The sequence below is a fragment of the Mytilus californianus genome, unplaced genomic scaffold (genome assembly GCF_021869535.1).
Source record: "Mytilus californianus isolate M0D057914Y unplaced genomic scaffold, xbMytCali1.0.p SCAF_6, whole genome shotgun sequence".
NCBI lineage: Eukaryota > Metazoa > Mollusca > Bivalvia > Mytilida > Mytilidae > Mytilus > Mytilus californianus.
Genome location: NW_026262712.1, coordinates 68,941,317 through 68,965,645, shown reverse-complemented (window position 1 = coordinate 68,965,645; position 24,329 = coordinate 68,941,317). Strand labels below are relative to the sequence as shown.

General features: G+C 32.0%; 1 protein-coding gene across 5 annotated transcripts in view; it reads left to right on the top strand.

The window, feature by feature from the left end:
- The window catches only part of LOC127704663 (transient receptor potential cation channel subfamily M member 1-like), a 30,784-nt gene extending 9,156 nt beyond the window's left edge, over positions 1-21,628 (top strand). For 2 of the 5 annotated variants that reach the window (XM_052208799.1, XM_052208796.1), the window contains 16 exons: positions 177-321; positions 853-964; positions 1,572-1,662; positions 2,623-2,774; positions 3,050-3,163; positions 4,996-5,055; positions 5,407-5,521; positions 8,121-8,300; positions 9,394-9,493; positions 9,813-10,101; positions 11,723-11,791; positions 12,610-12,744; positions 13,918-14,172; positions 14,755-14,950; positions 18,820-18,988; positions 20,149-20,325. In XM_052208799.1, the coding sequence (XP_052064759.1) occupies positions 308-321; positions 853-964; positions 1,572-1,662; positions 2,623-2,774; positions 3,050-3,163; positions 4,996-5,055; positions 5,407-5,521; positions 8,121-8,300; positions 9,394-9,493; positions 9,813-10,101; positions 11,723-11,791; positions 12,610-12,744; positions 13,918-14,172; positions 14,755-14,910 (1,842 nt within the window). In that variant the 5' untranslated portion in view covers positions 177-307 and the 3' untranslated portion in view covers positions 14,911-14,950; positions 18,820-18,988; positions 20,149-20,325. The other 3 variants (XM_052208797.1, XM_052208798.1, XM_052208800.1) reach the window with 3 other exon arrangements.
- The last annotated feature ends 2,701 nt before the right edge of the window (positions 21,629-24,329 follow it).

Genomic DNA, 24,329 nt, shown 5'->3' with positions numbered 1-24,329 from the left:
ATCATCCTACCCCATCCTCCAAATCCCAGGAATCGAATCTATTAATAAAACTAACAAATTTGCGCACCAAGGATTTGTTGGATATCCTTAAGTATCCGTTACCTTTTAAAAGTTTATACTTTCAATAATTTGCTTTCGGTACAGTTGCTCATAATGATATTATTTCCTTTTCACAGTTAGAGTGCCAGTTGTGTTGGTTGTTGTTAACGGGGATTTAGAAACACTGTCACATGTTGCTAGGGCAGTGCAGTGTGATATTTCAGTAGTGGTAACAAAAGGGTCAGGTGGTGTATCGGACTTACTTGCAATGTGTATTGAAGAGTAAGAATAAATATGTACTGTTAAATGAAAATTAAAAGATCTGATAGATACTAAAAGTAAAAATCTTCACTCATTTTTATATTTTCATTCGCGCTTTTAGTATGAATAGGAAAGCAAATTGAAAAACGAAGTTGAAGATCATTGAAAACCTAAATGATCCAAAGTGTTTTCCAAAAATGGCTGTGGGTAGAAAATCTTAGATTAACATGAGTTTCACATATAACATGTTTGATGAACAGTGAATTTACAGAAAACTGTCGTATCAACATCAAAGAAAAAGACGGACCATATCAAGGTAATATTCAAAACCCATAAGTTGAAGAGTAACAGAAAATGCCATGGTCAAAAACAAAATCCACGAAAGACAAACAAGTCTACAAAACACTTCATACAGTTAGGAGCTTGTTATTCAATCGTTGTCGTTTAAACACTGTCTATCTAGTTTGTTTTTCATTATTTGTATTGCATGTAGACTACAAAAAGCAGGCCGTTGTTATTTTTACTACTACATGTATGCTTATTTTCTTTAAGCATACGAAACCTCAGAAAAGTTTCCCCTGTGGTGCTTAATAGAAAAATAACAGAGGACATATATACGAGAATGGAAACAGCTGTAAATATCATCGCCAAAAGATATTGGCTGGTAATTTATCTTTCTAATTTTGTTTTGCATATTTGTTTATTTTTCAATTGGGTTCTTTGTTTCAGTGATTTTTTTTTTTAAACATAAATGTCGTACGCAAAACGAAATGATTATTTGTTATAGTTCAGGACTTCGTTTAAAAGATTGTTTGGTTTAATAGATTAATCTTGATTTTTTTATTTCAAATGTTAATTGAATTAAAAATCAGGAAATATGGTCTAGGTTGTGACGGTTTTGCAATTAAGTTATTATTTATATTTATTTAGTTTGTATTATCATGATCATCATTCTTATACAGTGGCGGATCCAGGGGGGGGGGGGGGGGTTCCGGGGGTTGGAATCTTCCTTTTTTTGACGATCAATGGATTTGAATGGGGACATATAGTTGGAACCCCCCCCCCCCCCCCCCCCTTTTTATCCTGGGTTTGGAACCCCCTTTTAAAAATGGCTGGATCCGCCCCTGTTATAAATAGTGTATTTTATAAGTTATGAAATAAAATATTTGATAAACATTTATGTTACCTTATATATGTGTGCATGTTTTATTTGTATCATAATTTGTTTTGCTTTTCTCATAAGCAATCATGTCATCTTTTTTTTTTGTCAGATCACAATATTTGACTTGATATGCGACAGTCCAGAAAGCCTTTGGGAACGGTTAACAGATGGGATAATCAGAGCTTGGTCATATGATCAAGGTATATATATTTACTATTATGCCATAGATTTATTGTCTTTGACTTAAAATTTGCCTTCCTATGGTAATTCTGCGACTGTATCCTATATCATCAATATATGCATGCCTGCAAATATAACAGTAATGGTTCCAATTTCATTGCAACAGATGAACATTTCTACAATTAATGTATCTTCAGTGATGCTCGAGGCCAAAATTCTTGAGGTTCAAAACCTAATACAAACGTTGGAAAAGCTGATATCAACCTAAAGAGATTCAAGCGTAAAGCCAAAAAGTTGTTAATAAATGCTGTTTCTTTAAATATCTGATTAGACTAATTGTCATAGCTTATTATGTAGAATTTTCTAAATGGCTAAAATACACGCATAACAGAATATGATTAAAACGGTAATGAATAACAATATAAACTATGATATAGTACACGATAAACACACATGTTTAACATGTTTAAGTTTGAAAAAAAATATTTACAATATTGATCATACTAAACAATATGAAAATAAGGAGATGAGGCAACCGTACGTCCTTGAACAATGAGAAAAACCCATACCGTATAGTCGGCTATAAAAGGCCCCGACATGAAAATATTGAAACAATTCAATTGAGAAAACTAACGGCCTGATTTATAACAAAACAATTAACGAAAAACAAATATGACAATCATGAACCAACGACACCCACTAAACTACAGACTCCTGACTTGGGACAGGCACATACAGAATGTGGTGGGATTAAATATGTTTGTGAGCGCTCAACCCTCCCCTAACCTGGGACAGTGGTGTAACAGCACAACATAAGAACAAACTATAAAAATTAGTTGAAAAAGACTTAACTCATAAGATCGATACAAAGTCTATATTAAAACTTCGAAGTTCATTTCAAATAACTTTTGTTTCAACTCTTGGATCCGAAATAGATTACTTCACTTCGTGAAACTAAATCAACTGCATTCATGTTTCAGAGGCAGACTACAGTTTGTATGTGCCATCTTTTCAAAAAGTTGACCCTGATGTCATCTCAATTTCAAAATATGTTGTCGATATTGATTGGCTCTCTAAAAGAGAACTTTTCGGTGGATACTGTTTAAATTCATCAAATCAAAGCAATGAACAGGTAACTCTACATACCAATTTCAAATGCATTACCGTATGGTTCGTATGTTTAGATAAACAATAATTTCAATATAAAGTTTAAATTCCAAATGGTCATTTTGATTGAAAAGATTCAGTATCAACAAATAATTAAAACTTGAATTGTAATAGAAGAATTGAAAACAATTATAGTATTTCGAAAATTTGCGTGCTCAAAGTCTTCCTCTGATTTTTTTTTTTTTTCGGAAATCGGCAGTCATGTTGGAATTCGTTTTTAATCACATTCAAATTTTTCAGTTTAAAGAGATTGTATCTTCAGCAATCATTGACCAAACAACCGATGTTATACGGCATTTGAAGAACAGAGATATCAAGTTTGATGACAGTTTTGTAAAAGATTTGTATAGAAAAGTAAACATTTTATCAATACAAAAAAGTTGGTAAGAAAATGTTGAGATCCCATAGAAAGAGGTAAACTAAAACGCAATTATCTCTAAAGGATATAAATATGTAGGACTTGGTGGTGCGATGGTGACGCTGAAGTGCGATGGTCACGTTGAAGTGCGACGGTCTTGGCCGAGGTATGATGGTCTGTTCGCTGAAGTGTGATGGTCTATATATGTCCTTAGTTATAGTTTCATACTAAATGAGAGCTCGTTCTCTTTAAGTTTGCAGCACGAGGACATTATTCTGCGTTAACAGTTTATCTTTACTTTGTTCCCCTCATCTAAGATTATTATATGTGTTATAGTAATCTCAGCTCTCATGCGTTCTACGTTTACCGTAATATCCTAAGACGGAGAGTCTGTCTGCGGACCCGTATGTAGTTAGAGATTTTCAGGCACGATCGTTCGTAAAAAACAAAACTGCTTTAAATTTCGAAAAAAGGATCTGCTACAAAGAGGCTAAATTTCCCGTTTACTAATCATTTCCCTTTACCGGTAGTAGTAAGAATTTATTTACTTGTATTCATGTTGGCTATACAAAAACATTCCGTATTTTCTCTAGTTGAAGTAAAGACCACATACGGTGATAAGTTTATTAGGCACTTATTATATTGCGTTTTAAACAGCTATCACATTTTCAGTCATTGAAATAAGCACTGGTTGCAATGGAAAGAAAATCTTTGCATGTAGCGGCTAAAACGATTGTATGGATGTTGACTTCTTTTTGTCCAAAGAAAACTACAACGTTACAATTATGGAAATATTCTCGATGATTTACTTAATAAACAAGAAAGCTGCTTCTAGCTTCTAGCAAACATATTTATTTCTTCATCGACATGTGAACATGAAAAAAACACTAAAACTATACTTTATGTAACCCATCGCACTTCAGCGTAGCTATCAACAAGATAGCGTAACAATGCCACCATCGCACTTCAGTGTGATCTAACCAGCGCACATCAGCGTGACCATCGCGGTTCGGAGTGCCATCGCTGTTCAGAGTCCTACATATATATACAGCTAAAAGTTATACAACGTGGCAAGTCACCAATTGTAAAACATATTTAAATACTTGTAATTACGTTTAATAATAAAGTCCTGTTACAATCAAGAAAACATTTGGGAACCAAAATCTACGACGAATTTAACAAACAAAAAAGAAACAATTAACTCATCTTCAAAATCATGTTAATTCATATAGGTTATAACGTTTCTATGTATTTATACATTCATTGCAATCCAATGTTTAGATTTAAGCGTACCTGATGAGGCTAAATCAAGAAAAGCGCTTCGGACGCACTGAATTTATATTATATAAGTGTATTTTTATTAACTACCACTGGGTCGATACCACTGCTGGTATATTGTTGATCCCCGGACGTATCATCATCTCAGTAGTAATATGATTTGTAATAAAATATTTTACCGTTGATAATTTAGAATTTATTAAAAAGCTAAGGTTCCAACTCTCTCATTCAAATATGAATTTAGATGAATTTGATTATTCTTTTAAAGACCGTTTTGATCATATTACTTATTTATGCGCCTATGGCTTTCAAAGCTTTAGGTCTGAGCGTAGATTAATAAAAGCGCTACAGACTCACAAAATGTATACAGTGTTATTTTCTTTTAAAATTGCAATACGTACCTAAGTAAAATTGAAAACATGTATATAATGCTAACGATTAGTATAATAGGTAAAAAATTTACTCAGAGGTTAAAGTAAAAGAGTACTCAAACTCAGTATCTGCAATAAATATTTTACAATGCATTATTTTGAATACGTCTCTTTTTCAGACAATTCAAATGAACAAGAAAAATGAGCACGAAGGTCATACTGTAGTCGATATATGGAAGGTTTGTATTTGTTAGATACTCTTTAAGCGGTAAAATTAAAACAAAGAATGCTACCGAATCACGGTATTTAAGACATTGGGCGAGGACATTTGGCTTTGTGCGCTCGTTATTTAACATTACTGTGAAATACAATATGCAAATTCAAATTTAAAAGTCAACATTAAGTCACATTTAAACTATAGTCCACAAAATACCTTTTGCAATATCAATAAATACGTCATATTTCTTCGTCGTTATATCGTTATATCTATTTTGGAAAGAATAGTCCTGACCATTGTCATTTTTGGTAAAATATGCAGTAGGTAAGTTGTATAGGGATTTGATTATTCTTTGTATTCTTCTTCTTATTAGAATGTTAGTCCAGAGGCATTTGACTACTTCGAACAGGACACTTCGACAGACCAACATGTGCAAACGAAATCAGCAAAAAATGCTGAATTCCAAATAGGAAATCACTTGTTAAAATGTAAGATATATTATGACACGTATGATAAAGTGCATACCAGTACTGTCAAGATCTATAATTTGTATTCTTCTGTCATATCATTCTTTTAAAACATATGGGTTAAAAATCCCACATCACACAAAATACACAGTCACACAAATATAGATACTTACATCTTATGCTTGTACCAGATAAGGCGGAAACAAATTATATATAGGTTGTTCGGTTGTCTTTGTCACTTTATATATTTTGTCGAAGAGGTCGGTTGTTGGTGATATGACCGGTCAGTTCAGCTTACTAGTATATATGGTAATTTCTGTTACCCTTTTTAAATATTGTGGTCTATAATAAATGAATGGTAGTCTGCGACTTTTCTTCTGAATCAAAATCTAAACATCATCTTGAATATCTGAACATGAAATATTAGGACTTATTGTGAATTTTCAAAGTGGATGATATACTGAACGAAATTGTCTGTCTTTTCGTATGTTCAATCATACATTTATCCGTAATTTTCAATGCAACACAGATTGCAATAGTTCGTCCTACTTTGCTTCATACGAATAAATACCAACGTAGAAACAAATATTTTGTTTTATGATTGGATAAATCACAATTTCTACATAAAACACTCCCAGAAGAATAGAATGGAGCTTGCATTATTTTTTAACTTCACTTTCCGCTATATAGGTGATGTCCTTTTACTTACTAGTTCAAAGTTTTGTGACTATATTAACCGCATCTATCCCATCAAACTTGAAATAAAGGAAACCTCTATGTTATAGCATTTTTGCAGTTGCTGCATATGAAGTATACATCTTCTAGTTGACACCATAGTGCAGAGCGTGCGTTTCTCATCATGATTTCCATGATAAAGGATTGCTGCTTCCACGACAGCTTTTGAACCAAGGTTTCCAAGTGTTAAAGTTGAAATCATCCATCCGACAGTTTTATGGATGCCATTTAATTGACCATAACGGAATTTCTGTTTCACAGACGACCACGGATATTACGTAATACCACTATCCAGTCCTCCCGTTTTCGCGATCGTTACATCATCAAATGAGACTCATCACAAAATTTGTACTTACCATAATCATCAAGCACGATCTGAGTCCATTCCCGTATCACCTAAAACTGCCCTCCCCCATTTTTGGAGGAGTTCGGATTGGTCAGTTGTTATTTGTTGTGTAGTTTTATGTAAAAGTGTTTGCCTTTTCGTCGTCGTTCGTTTTTTTAAATTGCGTTGTTAAGTTTTCTCGACATATGAGCTTTGAATGTTCCCTTGGCACTTCAGCCTTCACTTTTGTTGTACTGTTACACCACTGTCCCAGGTTAGGAGTAGGGTGTGGCGCCAGCGAACATGTTTAATCCCGCCACATTCTGTGTGTGCCTGTCCCAAGCCAGGAGCCTGAAATTCAGTGGTTGTCATTTGTTGCTGTATATCATATTTGTTTTTCGTTTAAATTTATGTATATAAATGAGGCCGTTAGTTTTCTCGTTTGAATTGTTTTACATTTGTCATTATCGGACCTTGTATAGCCTATAGGTTTTTCTCATTGGTGAAGGCCGTACGGTGACCTATAGTTGTCCCTTTGGTATCTTTCGCCCTTGTTCTATGTCATTTGGTCTCTGGTGGCGATTTATCTCAATGGAAATCATACTACATCTTCTCATTTGTCACAGCTTCTGTATAACGTCATAACTTTAAACTTGATCAAGAACTGTATTATGTTGAAATGCAATTATGTTTACATTTGCCAGGCAATACATTTCTGCTAAACGATATATATGAAATTTTTAAACATGACATCTTGAGCCAGTCTTTAAAACGTTTGGAGAAAACTTTCGCCCGACATATGATTTTATCTTACGCATATCTTGTTTTTTCTTTAGCATACATTTCATACAATTTGAATACTGGGCAAGCACATTGTTGTGTTTATTAAAGCTATTTATTATTTTGAAAATAGACCGAAAGATGTATATTCCGATCGGGAAGTGTTTAAATAGTACTTGATATTTGAAATTTCACAGCAAGACAAGTAATTTTGGTTTCAAGTCTCATTTCTGTACAGATTTGTCACGGTCCTGCATTATTTAACTTCTTTAATGATGATTATTTTATTATCCACATGCGTCATATCTAAATACTTGATTGTGAACCAACGTTTCGATGGCATAACAGCAACAGATAACTTATCTTTGAATAAATTCAGATAGCACCAATTGTTTGAATATTAAGTGAATATTAAATTGTGGAAAGTGCTTTTATATATTTGGAATGTGTATTATCGGCCAATACGTATCTTAGGTTTGATATCTTAAGCTGAAAGAAACCAAATACCTATCTGAGCCATGAAAAGACACTGTCCATGTCCAGCCTTATCAAATTCCTCTAAAAATTCACGCAATACCAGCACTGAAAGATCAACACTCGGCATTGTTTAAATGTCATATGCAACCCAATTAAGTATAAAGATGTTCATTGTCGTTATCCAATTGACTGAAATCCCGTTCAACCGTAAACTTTGTATCCCTTTTAATAATATGTCACACAATGAACAAAGCTAACAACATTCTAAACTAAATTTAAGAATGCATGCATTACTGTCATTAGGGCTTTGCTTTACAAGAGTTGGATTGGTAACTTGTTGTCAGAAAACGAGAAAACAAGAGTCAAAGGAAGACCTACAGAATTTTGAACATGAACAAGGTGACAGTGGTTTTAGATTTTGTGTCTTGTCAAATAACAAAACAGTTGCTAGTGAATTATGGACAACATGTAACAATCCAATGTGTAAGTATCGTTAATATTATGATGAAAACATCCATTTATTATTCACATAATGGGAAATTATTCGTACTTGTATTCTTAATCAAACAATTAAATCTTTGCTTTTATTTGGTGTAGCAATAGAATTTTCCCCTTTAATCTTTGCATCTCGCAAATAATTACATTTGGCCTCTTCCAATAACGAACTTTAACGTTAGTAAATGGAATTCTTCGTTTAATAGTTTCCTTTAAGCAGTAACAACCATTTAGCAAAAAAAATAGGAAACACTTTCCTGTAATATATTAGGAACTGGGAGATATATATTCTATATAAAGGCACTGTTAGAACACTGCTACATTAACAAAAAGTTCGCAATTCACTAACCGTCACCAAATTTGTAATTATTCAGTTGGAAAAAAGGCATCATCTACATTGCAGAATGAGAAGTTAAAATGTTTTCAAACCTTGAAATATTTTTTTTGAAATACAATTTACTCAATAAAATTCCAAACTATATCTGCTGGAGAGTGTTATTATATAATTATACTTGAGATACACATTTTGTGTTGGTGTTTTCGGCTGCTAGATTACTTGACATTCTAGCCAATTACTATAGTGACCGGATGTACTTAGATAAGTTACGGTCTTCTGTAGACTAGAAGTTAAACACACTCTTATAAAGTTGTCAGCAAAATGACTAAAGTAAGATTCTTAGAAACCTTTAAATACCATCCTGTGTGGCAAATAGAAATATGACAATCGTTCTCCGTTTGTTTTGTAAGTGTAAAAAGTAAAATAACAAATATATTGCTGATTGTATCTTCCAATAAAGGATGTCAACTTGTGCTAGATATCAATACAAAATTTCAAATTTGCCATTGTCCTTCATTGTAAATTTTCAGTGACCGCTTTGATAGCCAGTTGAAGTTAGATTCTTACAAACATGTAAACCCCATCTTGTGTTCTTTGTGTGGCATATAGAAATATGGCAATCGTTCTCCATCTGTTCGATTAGTGTTGCTGGTTGTTTTTTTCTAATATAGGACGTAAAATTTTGCAAGATATCCATAAAGACTGAGTTAAAATTTGTCATTGTCTTTTATTGTAAATTTTCAGTGACAGCTTTGATAGCCAGTTGCTATCTAAAGGCTATGGCTAAGATTGCAGAAAATTGGTTTGAGGATTCACTTCAACGCAACTTAGAAGACCATTCTTAGTAAGGCAATTTATACCTCAATTATTTTATTATTTTTTACAAATATCAACTGTATTTGCTTTATGAGTTTTAGTTTGATATTTCGATATTTCTAATTATATGAATGATTGTCTGATGTAAGCTTGTCCATAGTATACCCATGTTTATACATATTTTCTACCATGAGACATATGGAATATCATTCTTTACTTTCTTTTATTGTGTTTAGTCAAACCTTTGAGCTTTCATTTCTTGTTCTCCAGTTTCCCCCTATTCCTTTATCTCTTCTTAGTATGAATGAATTTATTTGCTATATACGTTTGCTATTGGTGAATTCCAGCCTATTTTCAAAGAGAGCCGAAATTCTTCTAGACAAAATGTTTACATATAATGAAGCAATGGCAACTGATGCACTGGATCATGTTTCTGATGTTTGGGAATACGTTGAAAGTCCTCTTCATTTTGGACATCAGTTTGGCATGGAAGAATTTATTTCCCATACTTCTACACAGAAAGATGCAAACAAACGTCTGTATTCCTATAGAAATGATAGACCAGCTAATAATGAGGACAACACAAATGACACTGAAAATAATGCTGAACACCCGGAGTGTGCAGCCTTTATCAAGGTATAGCTATTCGAAAGAAATTAATATGGTTTTGGTCATTTACTCTGTTATATATAAATGATGATCTTAATTTTTCTCATTTTTGTTAGGAATTAAACACTTGGCATTAACGTGTAGTTATTTACTGTCTAATTGATTTAATCTAAATTTAACAAAAAATTCGCTTCCAGATCATTACTTTTAAAGACAGAATGAGTCATTCATTTTTTAAAACTTAAAATTTATTGACGATAATTTGGGGATCTGCCACATGTGTATAGAAAACATGGATACGCCGCAAACTGAATGGAACTATACGTCACAATAGTAAAAAATTGAAAACAACGTTAAATCGTTTAATAATTTCAGGCGTCCGAAGCGCTTTTCTGGATTTACCTTCATCAGGAACGCTCAAAGCCAAACATTTGAAATCCGAGGGAAGTATAAGTACCCAAACAGTCGAAGAGTAACTTATGTAACATTTGTTTTCTCATTAAATTAAACAAAAGAAATGGAACTCTTTATTAGAGAAGGTAAAATAGGCCAAGATGGTATATTCGAATTTTTTATATCTGTTTCTATGAGCTTTAAAAGGTTATTGTAGGTGCATAATTTAGAATTGTATGCATCTTATATACGTGTTTTTACTTAAATTGTAGTATAGAGCTTCGAGGTTTTTGTTGACTTTTGAATTAAAGATAAATTTTCATAGTTCAGTGGACTGTGGTAGTTGTAAATACATGTGGATCTTTTTTGTTCATAAACATAAATTCCGCCGAAAAATATTCCACAGAAAAATAAACAAGTTTTTGGGGGAAAATATCCTAAAAATGGGGAATAATTTCATGGAAAAGGGAAAGTCGAGTACATCTTTTTACGTTTGGGCGTGTTTGAGTTGACTATTTTGTCTTCAAAACGTATAAAGCAAAAATATTTAACACATCATCTCGCTTCATATTCTATTATTTTTATATATTTAGGCTACAGGTTGATATAGTAACATTAAAAACTCACAGTCCTAAAAAAATGAAATATATGGGTCAAGTAAATACCTTTCTAATTAGTCATTACAAGAGTTGGTGTTTGAATAATAAATTTTTACTGAAAACCCTTGACGACAAACTTTACAGGTGAATCTTAAAAATACATATCTTCCAAAAACCTAAATTTTTTTGTGTGTATTATCTAGGGTAATCCGTCTTCAATCTCTGAAAATTTTTAGTCTGCCCTTCAAAGATATATTAAATTAGAATTTTTTTTAGGTGTTGTTGAACTTTAGAAAATTCCCCCTGACAGCAAATCAGACGGTAGTTTTAAGTTGACTAAGGGCCAAAAAGTACATTAAACGATGCTAAATAGCTAGTAGATATAAGGATCGTAATGATGCTATATGGATAAATTTATTGGGTTTCGAGAGCTAATTGACAGCGCGTCATCCCTATAATGGCTTCCATTTTTACGATTGAAAAAATTTTGTGGCGTAATGGGGAGATAGTTTTGACGAAGTAGAATCCTGACTGAGTGTTGGAGACTCTTGCATTTTTTTTAAATTATCTGAAAAAAGTTACTACATTCGTGTTAAACTAAATTACATTGATAACCATTATGTAACGCCCATTTTATGTCTTTTGTTTTCTTCAAGCACCACCACCGAGAACAAAAATGGTATAAATATATTACAGCACCAGTGAGCAGAATGATGATTGATGTGGTAACTAAAATCTTACTAAATGCATAAAATTAGAAGATCTTCCGAGTTCTAATTCAACATCTTAATTGTATTGATCGTAAAAAGACGCCACAAGTATCAATTTGATTTTATTCTGATTTGGACGGAAGTTTTCTAATTGGAACGGTTTGTTAATCCTTGACAAAAGCATTATTATCCTTCGTCACGTGAGCGTACTTAGTTTGAGTACTACTTATAGTGGTTTTTAGTTGATTATACCTTTATAGTCACGTAGTTTCTATCTCCTAACAACTCACCTTTTTTTAAATGAACCGATCGATATTGTTCAAAAGGATTAGGATTAAATTCCCCATAATTAAGAATACTGGTATTTGTCATGTATGTCAGTTTTTATCTAGAAATAAAATAATTCGTCAACACATGCGATATATTACTTTGATTTATTAAAAACAAATATCTCATAATCAACGTTGAAATAATTTTAATTGCAGAAACTGAATCTCACTTGGAGCCTTACGAAAAAGAATAATATAATTTTGATAAGAATTCGACATTCCGAAAAAACGATACACTTAAATACTTGAATTTATGTGATCCTTCTGTCAGTCATTCCGTACTACCAATTATTGATGTTAAACTGGGTCGATGTATTCAAAAACTGTTCTTAAAAAGTGTTTCAGACTTTGATTTAGTTTAACAGTACATTGTGGCACAGTAAACACAGTAGTAACACCAAGAAAAAATACTCCGCCTCTTTTTTATTCTATAATAGTGTGCAACGTCGTATATGAATAATCATTTACTGCTTTGCATTTTGATATTTATTCTCTTTATTTTAGGCATTCTTTATTGCAGTTCTCATTATGTTCTCGATTTTCCTAATGACTGACATGAAATACAATTCCGTGTCTGTATTGGAATGGATAGTTTCCGTCTGGATAATCGGCGACTTCATAGAAGAAATATTTAATTTAGTAGGTTTGCTTTTTTTATGGTGAATATATATAAAATGTTCTCTGTAGAGAACAAATTGAAATCATTGTTTAGTATATATTTTAATTATCTTTTCGGAATTCATTACGTGAGTGTTGAGTTGGACTGCAAATTGAAGTAAATATTATATTAACTAAATATGTATCACTGTGAACTGATTTCAAGATATAAGTATGATTTCAAATCTGGCAGAAATACAAATTTCAATGTAGGTGTACAAAATGTAAATGCCCACAATGCATAAAATGCAATTACAAAAAAAAAAGTAATTATCAATTGTTCATTGTAGGATCATCATAATAATTCTTCACTAAGATTAACTTGTAGATAGTAATAGTGTGCGCGTTTATTCTAGTTGCAACATATTACATTTCGAAGAGAAAAATACATGGTCCATCAATGTTTTAGTTTATCAAAGATGAATATTCTTATTATGTCCTTTTTTGGTCATATAGCTCTTTAAATGTTTCGGTTCTTATACATCCGTGGCTTACAAATATTCAGCATTGAGCATTCCTGGTAAATCCAGAATAGCGCATCGGATGCATGTCGTTTAGAAGGTGTTGTTTTCAATTTTAAAATCATTTCTACCCTTCAGGAAATTGTTATTGTATCTGACTGACAGCTTTCATAACATTTAACTTAAACAAGCAAAGTAAATACCATTTGAGTTTTTCTCTTGTAGTTACATTTTATCTACAGTTAGAATTCAATTACCATTACCCAGAGCATAAGAAATAGACATATCCCTCTGATTCCTCGTCAAGGAATGGATTTACTTTTGGTCTGTTTTGCTATTTGTTTTATCAGTATTACTAATTTTGAATTTTGTTTGTAATTTAAAATCTTTTGGCTTTAAAAGTCACCGAAAAGACAACAATTGTCGAATTGCACATCTGGTCAATAAGATTGGTACCGTTAATGCTATCAATTAAATAACCATAAACTATTAAACTAAATGTTACTTATTAAATCCTTTTTTATCGTAATGTTAAGACGAGAAAGAAAAAGAAACTATTTCATTTATTCTTAGAACTACTCCATTTTACAAACTGAATACGTTTCAAGAACAAAAACAACTGAACTAGGTTTTCTGAAATTAAAATTGACAGCTTTTTCTGTTGCTTTTTATTCCTTTCCATTCTATATTTTAGATAAGGCCGGAAGATGGAAACTGGTCGCCACAACGTATATTTCTGCATATTTTTGACATATGGAACTTTGTGGACATCTTATGTGATGTTTTGTACATCACTGCCTTCATAATGCATGCAGTTGGTCCCGAGGAAATACTTGTTCATACTAGAAGAATATATAGTTTGGCATTGTTTCTTATGTTCCTTCGCTCATTCAATATTCTTCTAATGTTTCAAAATATTGGTATCATCATTATTATGATCAAAGAAATGGCAAGTATTATTTACTATACTATACTATGAATTTTGTATCTCTTATTTAGAATGTTCATACTGAATCTGTGTTCCTCATTTTCTTAAGTATGTCCTACGCATCATGTTTCCTGAGAATTCTGAATTGTTTAAATGACCATTGTTTGCTATTTTGTCGTTTTATTTCTTGATGATGAGTTCTTGTTATCCTCCCTTTTTCCTTTCTTAAATTGCCGGATTTTACGGTGAACCAAAGACAACCGTAATGTCATCCGTGAGAAATTGGAGTTTATGAAATATTCATCTTTACCAATTTAATAATTAACTGTTTAGTTAGATCATTGCGACCGTTTTCAGTCTAGTCGTTTCAATTACGATATTCATATTGATGTTTTGTATCTTAGCAATGTGATTTTCCAGTTTCCCTTGTTAAATGTTTTGTAATCTCAAGTACCAAAGAAAGTTCATTGAAAGAACTTTGATAAATCTCAGGACAGAAATATTTGTCAGGTATCTGTATTTTAACAATAATGTATTTTCAGATGTTTATCTAAGAAAGCATTCAGTCTTTATAGCTCTGTTTTATATGTGCATATGTTTCAGCTTATGGATTTATTGTATTACTTGGTCATTCTGATGATTTTGATTATTGCTGCTGGTACGGTTTATCATGCAAACATATATCCAAATCATGATGTCAAACCATTTCCAGATGGAATTCAGAACTGGCGAATTTGGACAATACTCAAAATACCGTAATGGCAGGTTTACGGCGAGCCGTTCTTGGACATACTGGAAGGTAAGAATTAAAAAGAGTATAAGAAGGGTAACGTATCAAATGGGTACTCTGGTGTTGAATCTATTTTTGGATCACATAAAGGAATTAAATATTAAAGTTGCCTCTTACTTTTGTAAGATCTAATTTTATATATTTTGTGATTCATGATTATATTGTATGTGTTTGGCCTATAAATACTAAAATGCGGAATATTGACATTTATAATTCCACCCAATGTTAAATTTAACCATAGCACATGACGGGATATATTGTTTTCGATTCTAAAAGGAATGTTTAATTTTTTTGTACTTAGGAATGGATCTAAAAGACACGTTAGAAACTCACTCATTTTTTGTTTGATGAAGCTAAAACGTTATAGAAAACAAACCGTTTCACAATTAGAAAATGAATAGATATATGCAACTTTATTAAAGAATAATTGTAGTTAATTTCTAAACGTGGAACACCAACACTTACCTTTATTTTAAGGCACTGGCCCAGATAACGTTTGAAACGAAACAATAACAATAACGTTATTGTTACATTGGACACTAATTGTCGGAATGCTAGGCTGGGTCAGGAACCGATAAATTACGAGCGTATCAATACTATTTGTGTCTCCGGTTACGTTGTGTTAATGTTAATGCATTTCAATGTATAATGGTAATAGTAATATACATAGTATGTCTCATATGTGTGTAGTATATTAAAATACAACTTGAACATGTTTATTCGTAAACAGTTCAGTGATGAAATAATGCATACAGATGACATATCTTATTAACAATGACAGCTTCTGCATATCCAGTCTGTGCTTTTTGGTGCATGTTTTAGCCCGACGCATTTTGGTAGCCATCACAAACGAGAGAAGCTGCAATGTGCACGTCGGTTTTGCACACTAAACAGTTCCACTCTGAAATTTTCCTTTTTGAAATTGTACCAGATTTCAATGCCTTCCATGCTTCAGGTGAAAACCTTTTTTTTCTTATTCTTGATATATTTATATTTTCGTCCAAAATTTTTGTCGATATTATTTCATTTCCTTCCATTACTGATGTTATGTTCAATTCGGCTTTAAATATACAACCTAGCACGACAACACGGATAATTTGAAGTCTGTGTCTTTTTAAACTTCGATTTTACCACATGAATGTAATTGTTTTAAATTCGTATTGATGATATAACACATTGATATTTATATAGGAAGAAAAAACATACCTTTGGTTTGGACGTCCTTTATCTGATTTTGAAACGAAATTACGTCTTCCGTGGATATATGCACACACAAATTCACAATAGTTTAGTTCACTTCTGTCAAAATTTGCTTTTGATGTATCAATTTTTAGCGAGCTCCATTTATATAACTGTACAATTTTTCTTTTTTTTTTATTCAAACGCATCCAAAGTTTTAATTTTCCTTTTTTTTTATTCAAACGCATCCAAAGTTTTAATTTTTCACCCAATGAAAATTTGGTTATGGGAATTACTTCGTCCATTGTTCAAAGTGTATTGAAAGTTATGAGCGTGAGTGTGTAGTTAGGTACATACAAGTGAATACTGTTCTTCCAAATATCGAACCATTGAACTATATATTTTCGCCTTTGGCACTACTAACCTGTATTATTATCTTGAATAATATTAAAATAATTAATACATAAAAACTATTTAATTATCAAGCACATCGGAGAATTCGTGTTCAAAACTAGTCTGTTAGAAGTTTGATAAATTTAACGTAACAATAACGCAACGTAACCACTGTAGACACACACATTATTGTTACGTTAGTAATTAGTCGGTTCCAAACCCAACCTAACATTCCGGCAATTAGTGTCCAACGTGACAATAACAAAAACAGTTATTGTTACGTTTCAACGTAATCGTACCTTGTGCCTTATTGTGTTGCGTTATTCAAAATACAAGTAATGTTGCAATTATAATTGTGACGCCAATATTATGCACCTCCTTTTCTATAGGAATTAAAACATGGCTTTACAAAGCGAAAAAAGAACGTCATAATATAATCATAATTATGTGTGCCTTGTGGATATTTAATCCTGCTGACAAAACATGCAATTGGTTATTCAACTTGGTGTCACTAGTGTCTTAAATTCCAGAAAAACAGATAAAAGCATTGCAAATTAAACGTTTTTGAGCATGATACATGATCTTCCAACTGTTGCTTTTTCCCGGAAAGATTTGACGTCATAAAGCATATATCTGTATGCAAAAATGTTCCATGACCCGTTTTCCCTCCAAATGACTCAATTTCAATCAAGGCAAATTTGATAAATCGAAATTGGAATCACGTGTTCAAAAAATATAAATGAAAAATGAATATTACAAATATTCTAAGAAGAACCCAGATGAAATCGGTGTAGACGATATATAATGTTTCTAAATTTCAAGGGATGGGATTTGTATGAAAGTACTTACAAATTTAAAGCCTATGCTATACATTTGCTAAATGAACTGATTAAATCGGAAAAATCAATTTCGCAAAGATTAAATATATTATACTAGTTAAATATTCGAATCATTCTTCCAAAACCGTTATTGGCTTGTGTAGGCCCTGAAACGATATTAGAATCATTATAATATGTTAAGTTGTTTTCATCCGATCTTTTTAAATGTCGTCAATTTGCCTGTGTCCTTAAAAGATTGTAGTCATAGTTGCATTACAAGTGATTGAATCAATTATTTTGTAAACCTCATTATGAATATATACTTCGTTGTTTCTTAGAGATGCAACAAATCCCCTTTGAGACTGGTGTAGAATTTATTTGACACTCATTATATTCGAGTTGTTTAAAACCTTCCCGAAAATCTGGCGACATTGAAACTTGTATTACTGTATTTTTTGTATTATCGATTTATAATTTGTAGCAGTAATGTTTTACCTTTTCGTTGCACTTCATATATTGTGTTGTTTTGTTATTCAATATGTAATGTTTATGCCTGTACCAAGTCAGGAATATGACAGTTGTTATCCATTCGTTTGATATGTTTGTTTTTTTGATTTTGCCATTTGATTGGGGACTTTCCTTTTTGAATTTTCCTCGGAGTTCAGTATTTTTGTGATTTTACATGCAAAATACAGTCTTCATTCGGAGATGAATTCTGGCGCATACGAGAAGGAAATTATTTGCATGTTGTAGATCAATTCAATTGCAAAGCTGTCATATTACCAAGTATTAAACACACTAACAAACATATGGCGTTAGAACAGATTGAAACTTCCACAAAAATATCTACATTAATTGAAAATAATATTTAGAATGATGATACACTTATTTTAACATGAATCCATGACTAGTTTTAAATGTTTTATAATAGTTGATTCTACCTGAAAAATAATAATATATTTACAGTCTAAATAAAGGGTGTGAAAAAATGGCACCTAAATATACACACGATCATGTTTTTTTTTTTAAGTTATTACTTTAAAGACCAAACAGTCTATTTAGTACTACCAGACTGAGTGATTTTTTTCTTAAAATTTTGTTTCAATGTTTTAAAATGACTTTGGGAACAAAATATGATGAAAAAATTGGGGGGGGGGGTCATAAACACTACAAGAACCCTAGTTTCGTGCTTTCCCCAAATATGAACATTGTTTAATCAAAACTTTAAATAATCCTTTATTATCGAACATAAAGCAATAAATTTTTCTCACGTTTAACAGTAGATTTGAATCTAAGAAGGGATGTTATAAATTTCCGCTTTTTGCCGAAAAGAAGGCAACGTCATAGAGCTTTCATGTACAAATCAAGTTGCATTAGCTAAGGCGCATAAAATAGGCTATTTGGTCTTTTACTCATGTAGCTCATTTTTACATTAGATATTTGAAGAACTAACATTGCAGTATAAAGGGTTTACACTGTTTACTGTAGCATTCGACACGTCAGATAACAGTAATTGTACAGATAATACAACAGTTTGGAGAAATGATCCAACGGTTGAGAGGTGTCCCACTAAGGACTGGATAACTCCTGTAATAGCAGCGTTTTACATGATGCTGTCCAACTGGTTGTTATTAAACATAGTCATAGCTATGTTCAGGTTTGCATACATATTTTTTATTAAAAATCTGTAAGTACTGAAACTGCGAGCAATTTTTCTTGCAACCAACAATATAATTCTGTTTACAAATGTGCATGTCTAGTTTTTATTTATTTGTATTTCTTGAGGTAGCAACCAAAATTTTCAATGTGAAATATTTTCTATAGCTTCGTATTCGATTCAAGTTACAGAAAATGCATTGAACATTGCATAGATTTAAATATTATCATAAACTGCCTGTTTTAAGTTTGTTTATAACAACAGCATGTGTAAGACAAAATATTTAAAAAAAATGCTTTACCAGACACCTGTTTGTCGGCATAACTATGAGTTTCTAAATCAACAAATCAATTAGAAAATAGAATGGACATTTTTTTAAGCGCTGTTGATGCATCCTTTTGTTTCTCCTACGTCTATATAGAATGACAGTAGTTTTATGACTAAACGTATATATTGGTGATAGCACTGGACCCATAATCGGGTTTTCTTCGTATCTTAGCTATAAAATTAATGTCATCGAAGAATCAAATATGACAATAGCTATACAATTATAATGCCAACATCCTGGGTTTTTAATGTTAAAATATTTACATCTAAATGTTTACATACAAGTATATATTTGATGTATTACAATTTTACAACAACCTCAGATTTCATACATTGTCTCATTATCTGCGACTTTTATGGTTATATATTATGAATGTACCAAAGTTCCAATGTGCAACAATTTATGTGATTTATAGACAAATGTAAGACACAAATTTGCGTTCTTACAGCGGATTTGCCTTCATAATGTATTGTGGAGATCAAACTTTAAAAAAAGAAGTAAACAAAAGATTACATATGGAAATGCAAAAAGAAAATATCAACAATTTAACAATAAAGTCTTCTTTAACAAAACAATTCTTAATTATAGTCAACCCATTCCATGCTGATTGCTCCGATGCAAACATGGATAATTAAAAGCATCGTTATTAACCTACATACATCCCAATCACTTCTTTGACTATTTTGTAACAGTTGACTTTCATCTTCAGAAAGACGTGTGATTGATGTTCTATATTCGACTTTAAAATGCATAGCGTTAAATAGCATGTTGCTGAGCCTGTCAAATATGTCTGAGTATTCAATGTTTACAAAATATTTGACTTCATTTGCAGTGCACGATTCAACTCAATAACAGAAAAGTCAAAACAGAAATGGCGATACCATAGACATTCAGTGGTTATTAGTTATGAAAATAGAATTCCTTCACCAATAAATCTTTTCATGAGGCCATTAGGCTGTGTCTGTTATGTCGCAAAGTGTCCGTGTTGTCCTTGTTTCAAAGACAGACCAAAAGGCAGGTTTTGTTCTTATATTTTAATGAGTATGTTAGGATATTTTGGTAAAATATACTGTCTAGATCTGTTTAACATGATATGAAAATTTTGTCAACATGAAGTTATACGTCTACTGTACATCCATTGATAGTATATGCATCAATACCAGTCTTTGTTTGGGAAGAGTCGGTTTGATGTGGTTGGTGTGGTTATTCTTTTAAATTTTAATAAAAAATGTATATCTTGTATCATATTTCATTTTTATGTTGTATTATCGGCATGCTTTCGTTCATATTTTATGAAGTAGTTTTTATAGAAATAAGAAGATTTTATATGATCGCCAATGAGACAATTCTCCACTAGAGACCAACTAACGTAGATTTTTTCTTACAAACAGGTTTTGGTTACTTTCATAAACCTTGGAAATTCGGATTGTGAAGTTGACAGTTTCAGTTTATCGTGATATTAAATAAGTGATAATTATGTATTAAATTAATTTGTCATTTTAATTAAAATTTATGACAAAATACATGAAAATTAAATTGTAATGGGCAATTCATTGACATTTACTGTTTCATAGCTTCTACCTTCTCAATTGCTATTAATGATATTGAACTTCAAATGTCGGACTATATTGGTATAACAATTTTCCATTCTAAACATCAGTTTTTTAATCTCTTTCCTGGAACATTCAAACGTTAAGTTGATAGTACTAGCAATTACTCGTGCATGTCTAATGATTTTCAGCTGAATTTCGAATATATGTTTATCGTATTCAAATTTGTTATCTAGATATGATTGTATGCTAGTCTTATGTATTATCACATGAAATTTTTCTTATTGATTATAATGAATAATTTTGTTTCAGGTTATGCGGAGAAAATGTTGAAAAAGCAGAGAGAGCTTGCAGAAGAAATAATTAGAAATGAAAATTGCGACAATTAAAATTCAAAGAACTAACAAAGCTTGATATGTGTCTAGGCACATGTGAAATCTTCTCGTATTCCTAAAATATTTACATATATTCACTTTTTATTGATTGCTGTTCTTTATTGATATACCTGTAGTTCCATTAACTCTGCACTTCATGCATATTGCACGTGATATTGATTTCGATAATGTAAGTATTTGGTAGGATATGCAATGTTTAACTTGTTATTGGAAATCTATTTAGGGCTTTTAAAAAGTCAGAATGTGAATATATATATTCAACATGTTCGAACTCGTTTAGTTAATTTTTTAGAAACGATAAACAAAAGAACTATGTCAATTGGGCCTGCTTTGAAATGCTAACTGTACTTAAATTTTTACAAGATAACATTTTTGTTTGCTATGGAGATTTCGTATATTGCCCAGTTATCGGAATTCCGAGGTGGACTCAAAATGCACCACTTATTACAGACCTGTTTCCGTGATGTTACTAATCACAATGTATGTCTACATCAGTAAACACACATCGAAACAACATCAGATACAAACCTGTAATAACACTTTTAGATATTTGGATGATATTTTGACTCTCAATAATGACGACTTCAGTATTTACATTTAAAAGAAATCTTTCCTGTTGAACTCACTTTAAATAAAGCTAATACTTACAATAAACACTGCATTTTCCTGGATCTTGCTACTTATATCTCTAACAGGAAGCTTAATACTACATTTCGCGATAAAAAAGATGATTTGTTAAATTTCCGTTTCTAGATGGTGACGTACCATCGGCTCCATCGTATGGAGTTTATATCTCAACTTTCTCGATTCGCTGGTGTATGTGACAATATATTTTATTTTAACGAAAATAATTTCTGTATTTCTGAAAAATTATTACACCAGGGTTGTCGATATCACAAACTTGTCAACATTTTTACTCAATTTTATCATCGGTACAAGGACGTCATTCGTAAATAGAAATCAACTTGCAGATCTAGACATCTTATACCTTAATGTATTCGCATTCCATCTTTTATGGTAAAACTCTTTACAAGGCACAAAAATGTCGTCAATAACCTTAAAAACTAACCAAACTTTTGAACAGACTTATCCACAAAGGATGTAGTTACGATATTGTTTTTAAGTCATTAAATATGGCATTTTTAAAAAAAAATCCATATGGATTCACTCATAGGGTCTTTGCATCGAAAATAAACACAGTTATTCAAAAACAAATGTTTGGCATGATACGAGTTATGTTCTTCTTGCATAATTAATGATGACATAATACTAAACTAACGGGAGGGATTGTGGTTGATTTTCATATGATGAAGAAATAATCTTTCGATGAGTATAATTGAGGTCTGGAGCTGGCATGTTAGTAACTGCCAAAGTGAAATAAACAAAAGCACAAAATGACAATGATCAACATAGAATTAACAAAGGACTAGGTGTTAATGGGAGGATTTCCTCAATGCGATCCATGACCTGATTTCTGCTCTTTGGTCGGGTTGTTGTCTCTTTGACACATTCTCCGTTTTCATATTCTCTATTAGAGAATATACAAAGGAAGTTAACATCAAATACTGAGTATTTCGTATGATCTCCAATCGGCGGCAGACCGAATGTGTCGACAGATCAAGCCCTTTCTGCAATGATCGTATCTATCAGTATCCGAATCTATCCTCAGAGTCATCCAATCTGGCTAGTTACTGTTAATGTTTCAAACACAGTTGCAGGGTTGTTTTAGGATTGGTTATGCAACATATGATACATATTTTTGATTTGCCAGGTACTAATGGACATTGCGTCAGGAATTAATAGTAACATTAAGATTTGTTTGAGCTTGCTTGAGCTTGAGCTTGAGGTTTTACCTTGAAATAAAATAGTAAAAAGACTATGAAAACACGGACATTGCATGATTAGAAAAAGATCATGTGTTTTATCTTCGAGTATAACAAACGTGATGCAATATTAAGCCACTTGATTGCAGGAAAGCGCTATTCTGAAATAATTGATCCTATTATTGTCAAAACAAAGTAGCTGACAAATCCTTTTTTAAAAGGTTTTGTTTTATTACTTGGGGAGTAATTCATTAAAAACTACCAAGGATTGTGCTCAAAAACTCTCTCAGGGACAAACAGTTCACTAGCAGTGTAATTGACCAAGTGGTGGAAAATACATTTACAAGTAAAATAACAAAAATACAGAATTCCAAGGAAAATTTAAAACGGAAAGTCCCTTAACAAATGGCAAAATCAAAAGCCCAAACACATCAAACAGATGGAAAACAACTGTCATATCCCTACATTGGAACAGGCATTTCCTTGTGTAGATAATGGTGAATTAAACCTGGTTTTATAGACGATACCAATATAACTGCCCCAGCTGCGGATTTTGACAATTAATGTTTTCTTTGGTTTTTGATGCCAAAATATTTGAAAATTGAAACCTATTACAATCTTTTCGGTAAATGCGATTGGAATAACATAATTATCATGAAGTTGAACGCATCACAACGTGTGATTAAACGTGAGGATTTGCCTTTAAATCGAACAAATAATTAACAACTTTCTAAAAAAGACTAAACAACGTTGAGTGATGGATGCGTTTACGTCCTTTTATCAGTCAATACACCATTATTCATTGTCGTCGAATTCATATTAATTCTAAATATAGTGCTAATAAAATACTCCGCTTAACCTTAGATTGATTTGGTTATTGTTATGTCTCTTTTGATTAATAGCTCCTCACGTGTCTATGTAGTTATACGTTATTGGCTTTCAATATAATGGATATGAGCGTTCCAGATAAAGGTGATGTAGAAAAGCGTTTCGGACGCCGCACAATTAGAAAGTGTTATTTTATTTTTTTCTAGCTCTGGGTCGATACCCTGCTGGTAAGTCTCCGACAGGTTCATCGAATAAGAAGTAGGTGCTTTGGTAATGACAAAATGTGCATACCTCCTCAGGCAATGATCTTGGATTTATTGAGGTATTCTTTTTTGTCCCTTTTGACCATATACCTCTCTATGTGCTAATGTATTTATACATCCTTGGCCTTACAATTTTGGGGTATTAACCATCCCT